The 8,713-nt window shown below is 43.2% G+C and overlaps 1 protein-coding gene across 3 annotated transcripts; it reads left to right on the forward strand.

The window, feature by feature from the left end:
• Positions 1–1,681: 1,681 nt before the first annotated feature.
• On the forward strand, positions 1,682–8,707 carry LOC139579272 (ubiquitin carboxyl-terminal hydrolase 37-like). 3 transcript variants are annotated; one of them, XR_011675705.1, is made up of 12 exons: positions 1,682–1,808; positions 3,231–3,583; positions 4,034–4,519; positions 4,805–4,936; positions 5,563–5,695; positions 5,803–5,939; positions 6,092–6,191; positions 6,319–6,398; positions 6,611–6,861; positions 7,306–7,387; positions 8,216–8,351; positions 8,421–8,707. XR_011675705.1 is itself a non-coding variant. In XM_071407777.1 (11 exons), the coding sequence occupies exons 3-11, from the start codon at positions 4,098–4,100 to the stop codon at positions 8,226–8,228; spliced, it is 1,350 nt and encodes a 449-aa protein (XP_071263878.1). In that variant the 5' UTR covers positions 1,682–1,808; positions 3,231–3,583; positions 4,034–4,097; the 3' UTR covers positions 8,229–8,413. The 3 variants fall into 3 exon arrangements, 2 of the variants coding, with proteins under 2 accessions (XP_071263878.1, XP_071263880.1); XM_071407777.1 differs by lacking the exon at positions 8,421–8,707 and having other exon boundaries at positions 8,216–8,413; XM_071407779.1 differs by lacking the exons at positions 6,092–6,191; positions 6,319–6,398; positions 8,421–8,707 and having other exon boundaries at positions 8,216–8,413.
• Positions 8,708–8,713: the final 6 nt, after the last annotated feature.

Genomic DNA, 8,713 nt, shown 5'->3' on the forward strand with positions numbered 1-8,713 from the left:
ACATCTGTTACAGCGTCCGCAATACCCCAAACAGTGCACACTGAGCAGAATTAGGACTAAACCCGCTAATTATCAAAATCCAGAAAAGAGCTGGAAAAGATCATCACAAAGCCCTCACCTTGATAGATGAACCTAGAGAAGTCTCAGCCAGCTGGTTCTGGGGCTCTGTTCACAAACACAAACAGACCCCACAGAGCCCCATGACAGAAACACAATTAGACCCAGCCAAACTATAATAACAATAAGATAACTATTTGACACACTGGAAAGAATCAACCAAAAACAGAGCACATTGGAATGCTGTCTGGCCCTAAACAGAGACTACACAGTGGCAGAATACCTGACCACTGTGACTGACCCTAAATGAAGAAAAGTCTTAAATATGTACAGACTCAGTGAGCCTAGTCTTGCTATTGAAAGATGCCGCCATAGGCAGTCCTGGCTCTTGAGAGAAGACAGGCTATGTGCACACTGCCCACAAAATGAGGGGGAAACTGAGCTGCACTTCCTAACCTCCTACCAAATGTATGTCCACATCAGAGACACATATTTTCCACAGATCACACAGGCCCACAAAGAATTAGAAAACAAATCAAACATTGACAAACTCGCATAAGTTAGGTGATCTAATACCTATTTTTACTTAAACATTTCACTGATGGTTAGGACCTGTAAGTAAGCATTTCACTGTACGGTCTACACCTGTTGTATTCGGTGCACGTGACAAATACATTTTGATCTGATTTGATCACAGCAACAAGATTGCCATGAAAACAGGGCAACCAATGGAGCACAAACAACATTGTAAATACCACCAATATTTATCTGTTTATTTATCTTACCCTACTATTCATACTACAACTATTTGCACATTGTTAAAACACTGTACGTAGCTGATAATCTAACATTTGAAACATCTTTATGCTTTTGAAACATTTGAGTGCAATGTTTACAGTACATTTAATTTGAATTTTTTATGGGGTAGATCAGCTTTAATATTGCGGATAGGTTGTGGCTTCCATCAATGTAATTGTCTCCATAATTTCCAATCCCACATATATTTTTGGGGAAAATGTATATAAAATCTATATATTTTTGTATATATTTTCATTTATTATTTTCCCCTAATCCTACCACTCCTCCCCCCTTTAAAACATTTATTTGTATTTTTTTTATTATGTTTTTGGTTTCTTGCTTTGGCAATATAAACACATGTTTCCTATGCCAATAAAAACCCATTGGGGGAGAGAGATATTTGTGTACAGACGACATGCAATGCAACTGTACATAACGAGCTATTGTTCTCTAGGATAGGGGGATAGCGTGCCCAATTTCAACTTCGTTCTACTCATCCCCAGAATATAAGATATGCATATTATTAGTAGATTTGGATAGAAAACACTCTGAAGTTTCTAAAACTGTTTGAATCATATCTATAAGTATAACAGAACTTATGTAGCAGGCAAAACCCTGAGGACTAACCATTATTATTATTATTTTTTTTTTAAGTCACTGTCTGTTCAATGAGTTTTCATTGGGAGGCCAGATTTCTAATCACTGTCTTAGGAAATAGGTTGAGGTTATTCATTTGTGCAATGAAGAAGGCCATCGGGAAGTAGAGTAACGTCATGTGTACTGTTTGAGAGTTGTGCAAGACTAAAACAAATTGGAAGCTGTTTTTTTTCTGGATCAACCGTGCCAAATAAATGGACAATTTGTATATATATGTACGGAATTAATCGAACAAAAGGACCATTTGTGATGTTTATGGGACATATTGGAGTGCCAACAAAAGAATCTCGTCAAAGGTAATGCATGTTTTATATTTTATATCTGCGTTTTGAGTAGCGCCAGCATGGTTGAAATATGCTACACTCTCTTTGTTGACATTGTGCTATCATCATATAATAGCATCTTATGCTTTCGCCGAAAAGCCTTTTTGAAATCTGACATGTTGGCTGGATTCACAACGAGTGTAGCTTTAATTTGGTATCTTATATGTGTGATTTAATGAAAGTTTGATTTTATATCATTTTTGGGAATTTGGCGCTCTACATTTTCCCTGGTGGGACACTACCATCCCGCTATCCCAGAGAGGTTTTTAAGGAAGAACCACTGTAGGAGTTGGCAAGACAGCACTAAACAGATCTGGGACTCTAGCTAGGGTTGGGTTAAGTTTAGGTAAGAAGAATTGTTTAGGGGTTGGAGTGAGGTTAGAAAACAAAATTCAAGCCAGGAACCTTGTGTTATGGCTTCCATTCACCACCAACCTATCACCTAGTAAGTGTATTTAACTCGCACTGTAAGCTCTGCCCACTGACCATTGAGCTTTAATTGAACCAATCACATTCATTATGTCCTTGAGGCAGAGCTGCCCTCAGGGCAAGATTGAATATGGAAAACTGTCCCTAACCAATCTGGATTGTTGTTTGAGGTTTAGGCTAAATCTCTATCACCTGTTCACATTCTTTTAACCAACCCTTTGTCCATCTGCTGGTGGATAGAAAAAGCATTGAGCATTTAAATAAACCGATGACCAAACCACAAACAACATGGAAGCTGTCAAAAAACAAGGAGGATGAAGATGAAGGCACTTAAAATGCCTTTATTGTGGTCGTACGTTCAATGAAACAACACACAAAAAATGAATGTAAAAAAAGAAACAAGAAAACAATGGAACATATTATCTACAATATTGTATGTATACTGCAAAACTTTGCTCTTCAATAAAACATATTTGTTCATTGAACAATATATTTTAAAATATTGGGTTGCCAGATGGTGGTGTCATACATGACCGATGACATCACAATGGTCTTAAAGCCAATTTGAACAATGGGTTAATGAGGAAATGTATCAGTCTTCATTGGTTATCGACATGGCTTGTTTCTGCTGGTGCAAAAAGGTATGAAATCAGGTCATTTAATCGATTAACAACTACAAATATTCTGGAGTAGTATTTTTTATATAGACCTAGTGGGAAGAGTACAAGTTAAAGTACATTCTGATTGACAAAAACATAAAAAGTGTACATGAAATGTACATGAAGTTTGGCTTTTGCAAATGTCACTCAATGTAACCTGTCTATACTGTGTTATTTGAGGTTTAGGATAGATAGCTAAGTTCCTCTAATTTAGGCCTACCTTTTCCTATTCTGATGACCCCCCTCTTCCATTGGCTGGGGATCAAGGAAAAAAGGATTTAGCACTATCACATCTTCTTGTCAACAGAAAAAACGTCAGAAAGCAAATTCAGTTGATGTGGAGCAGAAGACAAGAAAGAAGAAGGAGAGTGGCACTTCATCCCCCTCTCCAATTCCATCTGACCGTTCTGAACAGAATGGCTTCGCCACCTCTGACCCCTCACCCTCTGATCAACTCTCCTCCCTCCATCCACCTCCCTCTACTGTTAAATGTTCCTCTCAGCCTTGCTCTCCTGCTAAACAGCCCTCTGTACCCCGGTCACCTGCCAAACACCCTTCCCCAGTGAAATCCTCTCCAGTGGTGTCCCATCCTAGTTCTCCCACTCCTACCAACCCTCTGGACTGTCATGGAGACACCAGCCAGGAGGGCGCAACAGTCAGGTAATTCAAACATAAAGTACAGTGCCATCATAGAGTCTCATTGGAGAGTTGGGTTTAGTGCTACAAGACCAGGGCCAGTGTTTATCAAGAGTATGAGTGCTAATCTAGGATCAGGTCCTCTCTGTCCATAATAATCTGATTTATTATGATCTAAAAGGCAAAGCTTATCCTAGATCAGACTCCTACTCTGAGACGCTTGATAAACACAGTCCCAGAAAGTTATTTTCCTCAAACTGTAGTTTTAGGCTCTTCTATCCACATCTAGTGGATAAAGAGAGTACTAACCTATTGCACTGGTCTACTTGGTACACTGCATTTATATAGACAGCAGTACATACATAACTACTCAGACTGTGTTTATAGTACAGTATAGTATTAAATAGAGAGACTGTGTCGAGCGATACTATCTCTATGTTGGAGGCTTTAGACCTGTTTCTCTCCTTCCTCCAGACCTCTGTCTCTTCAGGAACACTCTAGCCCAAGACCCCAGAGGCCAGTCTCAGCCACCAGAAGCATGACTCTTCCCAGGGCCAGTTCAGCCACCAGAAGCATGACTCTTCCCAGGGCCAGTTCAGCCACCAGAAGCATGACTCTTCCCAGGGCCAGCTCAGCCACCAGAAGCATGACTCTTTCCACGGCCAGCTCAGCCACCAGAAGCATGACTCTTCCCAGGGCCAGCTCAGCCACCAGAAGCATGACTCTCCCCAGGGCCAGCTCAGCCACCAGCAGCATGACTCTTCCCAGGGCCAGCTCAGCCACCAGAAGCATGACTCTTTCCAGGGCCAGCTCAGCCACCAGCAGCATGACTCTTCCCAGGGCCAGCTCAGCCACCAGAAGCATGACTCTTCCCAGGGCCAGCTCAGCCACCAGAGGGCCAGAAGAGACCCAGGGGGCCAGAGGAGAACGGGGGGCACTGGTCAACATGGAACTTCTTGGGTAAACCACAACACACTGCAAATGTATTGAATATAAGTTCTTTATTGTTTAAAGATAAGTGTCTGATATACTATGGGGATAGGGCTTACTATCGAGCATGTTCGTTTTATTAGATATTTATAAACCCATGAATTATGTCAACCTTGGTCTAAAGGACATCCACTTCTTTGTGTTAAATATCATTTATCCCTGACCAAGATGGCTGCCATTATCACCACTTTATAGAGATATGAAGGTTTATGATTCATCTCTATGTGTGTACTGATGGCTGCTTCTTCTTCACAGGTTGCCTAACATTGGCAACACTTGCTTCCTTAACGCCACCCTGCAGTGCCTCCTGGTCCTGCCGTCCTTCTCAAAGGCAATCCTGCACCAGGAACAACTCTGGAGCTCCTCCCCCTTCTCCAACCTGCTCAGGTAAGGAAGGCTCAAAAGCAGACACTCACCCCACACACCCATTATTTGTGGTCATAAATTAAAGAAGGGACACTCTTTTCACGCCACTTCTATAGAAAGTGATTGTCGTAGCAGGTTAGGAGAGCATTTTCACTAATCCTAACCCTTTTCCTAACCTTAACCACTTCATATTTTGCTGTGTATTGTATTTTTTTTGTATTTTTTGTTTCCAGTTTCTTTTTGTTTTCGGAATCTTCATAACCAAGAGGAACAACAATGACACAATGATTATGATGTAGGCATTTGTAGGCCAATTTGGAAAGTGTAGAATGACTACATGACCCATAATGCTCATTGACTGAACATTCCACCTTACCGTGGGAAATTTGTTCGTTTTTTAAAATGCTCTGGAATTGAGAGCAGTATCCAAACCAAATATCTTAGGAGAATAAACAACACATTTTAGTTGTTTGGCTTCATTGTCCGTCCTCAAAGGTGAAATTGCTTTGACTCGAATGAATCATTTCTAATGATGGGGTGCCGCTAGATAAAACATATCTGTATATACTCATCTGCCTCTTCAGGCGTAAGCCAGTAGGTTGACACCATCTAGTCAGCTGCTAATTTACTCTCTGTCTCCCCTACAGGTGTCTTTCTGATGTGCACCGTTTGAGTCTACCTGACAGTGGTGCAAACCAGACCTCAAAAGCAGACCTCATGTGGAAGGTCAAGTACTCCTTGTCGGGATACGATTTGAAGTATCTGGGGGACACGCAACAGGTAACTGAGGCACTACTCTCTTGTGTACGAGCGCTCTTTTTGAAAGGGTTTATTATCTTCATCATTTGCTTTTATCTTGGTGTGTTTCTCTCTCTTCCTCATCATAGGACGCACACGAGTTACTTGTGAACATGCTGTGCCAGCTGAAGGAGGAGGGCATGATACTGAAGACACTCGGGGTGAACTATACCTGCCCTGTTTCCCAGCTGGAGTTCCAGCTTGTGTCGGTGCGCACATGTACCAGGTAAGAGATCCCATTGGTTGTAATGTATCTACTGAGAACATGATCTTTCTACAAACAATATTACAAAACACATGGAATAACAGAAACATTGTAGAGACCTGACACAGAAACAGACTTGATGCATTTTCCTTCTCTTTGTGCTGCTTCTGAAGCTGTGGGCGCGAGTCGTCCACCAGAGAGGACTACAACCACCTCTCATTGGACTTCAGCCCTGAGCGCACCTTGCTGAGCAGCCTAGCACTCACTTTCAAAGTCAGCACTTAGGGCTCAGCCCTGCATGTAGAGACTAACACCCAGGGCAAGCTGCCCACTGCCTCAGAATACGCTCTTATTATTGTAGTGGTGTCATTCATTTTGTAATGCTTTTGTTTCTAACCAGGGTGAAAAGGTTCAATTCACATGTGAGGGCTGTAAAGGCCTCCACGCCTTAAAGGTGGAGCAGTTCCACACACTGCCTCTGTGAGTTGTCCCTTTATAACCTCTCATAGGACTAGCAGTGTTTCATGAAATGAGTGGTCATTGTGTCCTGAGCCTTTAGGAGTAGTTACCTTCCTGAGTAGGTTGTAGGACTTAGGGATGAGCACCACCGAACACATTTCACTCCTCTGTTATTTTGTTGACTGGTTTCATTGTCTGTCTGTTCATCTATCTTCCTCTCTGTCTCTGGGCAGTGTGCTGGTTCTGCATCTGAAGAGGTTTGGAGGACCTGGGGGGTTGGAGAGGCTGGAGGCTCCTCTTTTGTTTCCTTCGGAGCTGAGGCTGTCCACCCTCTGTGGGGACATGGTGCCACACCTGCACAGTAACAGCCCACAGGCCCTCACCAACCAGGCCCCCAGCATCCAGGGGTCCATCCCCCAGACCCTCGCCAGCCAAGTCTCCAGCCCACCTGGAGAGGCCAAAGACAGCGCCCTCTGCTGTTCAGGTAGGTCATGGCACCATAACACTCTTCTTGCTCCAACACCACACAAACCACCCACTCCCAAAACGGTCCTGCTGACAGAGAATCTGGAAGCTGCAATTTAAAATGTTTCTCAGACATCTTTAGTGATGTATGGGAGCTGTTTTAGTCCAGAGCATTTCAGACAAGTGACCACGTTTTCACAGCTCTTGATATGTATATTTGACCCCTCAGATTCAAATGACCAGGAACCAGGAAAAGTGCTGCTGACAGCCTCAGTGGTGAGAAGAGAGAGAGATAGAGAGTGAAACCAGTGAAAAATAAGTTATGACAGAACACTGAGATAGTTATGAGGAGTACACGATGTAGTAGACCTCCTGTAGTAGACTAGTACTGTAGTAGACTGTAGACAGTGTGGTGGACTGTAGAGGAAATGAGAATCCTACGATCACATGTGTTTTCTTACAGAAGCAGCAGCCAGTGCAGTCAGTGAATGGTTACTACCAGCTGACTGGGGTAGTCTCTCATTTGGGAGGCTCCGCAAACTCCGGTAAGTAAATACCATAAAACACACACATGCAGATGCAAAATACATATGACATCAGATGAATTCCAAGTCACTTCCTTCTCCTCGGCTCTCAATTTACGCGTTCATGTGTGCCTCTGCCGTATACACAAGTATCCCAAAGCTGAGGGAGTGAATATTATTGAGGGCCAGGGATCATCAACAAGATTCATACTCGGGTCCATTTTTTATCTTAGCCAGATGGGCAGGGGTATGGAACAAAATTACTAATAATTTGTAGACTGCAAATTGACTGTAAGAAGGCCAGCCAGATATAATATTTGACTCATTTCAAACATTGCTTACATTTGTCACAATCACATATCTCTCTTTATTGTGCGTGGGAATACTTTGAAACAGATTTCCAAAATGAAAATCACTTGGAGCTGACTTGCTGTTGTTTTTACAGTCTTTTACCAATTACATTTTATTTGGTCAGAAACATGGGGGGACAAATAAAATCACACTTGGGACAAATTTGTCCCGCGGGCCGCCATTTGTGAAACCCTGGAGTAGGGGATAATTAGACCCTCCAATAGCCACTTCGGCCAAGCGAGCAAGTCTGCAGGCTTCAGAGTGAAGTGCCATCCCAACAAGCACTGCAATATGTTTAGAGTTTACGCAATTTAATTCAAAAGAATGGAGAGGCATGCCTAATTATATGCAACGTGTATTTGTTTATCTCTGATTTCAAAACTCGACACATGTAACAGATAAAATACCTCCCAAATGAACTGTTTAACTGTTACAACACACTCTATTACCCACAATAACCTGACCTTTGACCTCTAGTCTGTCTTCCTTGTTCCACAGGGCACTACATTAGTGACATCTTGCATGCCAGTGGAAACTGGTTCTGCTGTAACGACAGCCAGGTGTCAATGTCCAATGAAGCCACTGTGCTGAGGACCAGAGCCCGGAGTGCCTACATGCTCTTCTATATGTTCAGGTACTGCTTACTCTCGCCATTTATGTTCTTGTGTTGCTATTTATGTGTACGGTTCCTTTCACCCTACAGGGCAAGAGAGCGGGAGGCCTCAGCACACAGGGCCTAACTGGGCCCCAGCCTAAAGGGGCAGCACCTGGACAGCCTCCAAACACTCAGACCTGCCTCAACAGGGGTAGTACCAGGCCCAGTCTCAAAACCCCCAACCCAGCCTCAACACTCACACACCTGCCTCGAAAGGGGCAGCACTGGGCCCAAAATCAACAACCTCGAGCCCAGCCACAACAGGGGCAGGACCTGGCCCAGCTTCAACAACCCCAGCCCAGTCTCAACATGGGAAGAACCAGGCCCAGTCTCAACATGGG

This window comes from Salvelinus alpinus, chromosome 6, assembly GCF_045679555.1.
Source record: "Salvelinus alpinus chromosome 6, SLU_Salpinus.1, whole genome shotgun sequence".
Taxonomy (NCBI): Eukaryota; Metazoa; Chordata; class Actinopteri; order Salmoniformes; family Salmonidae; genus Salvelinus; species Salvelinus alpinus.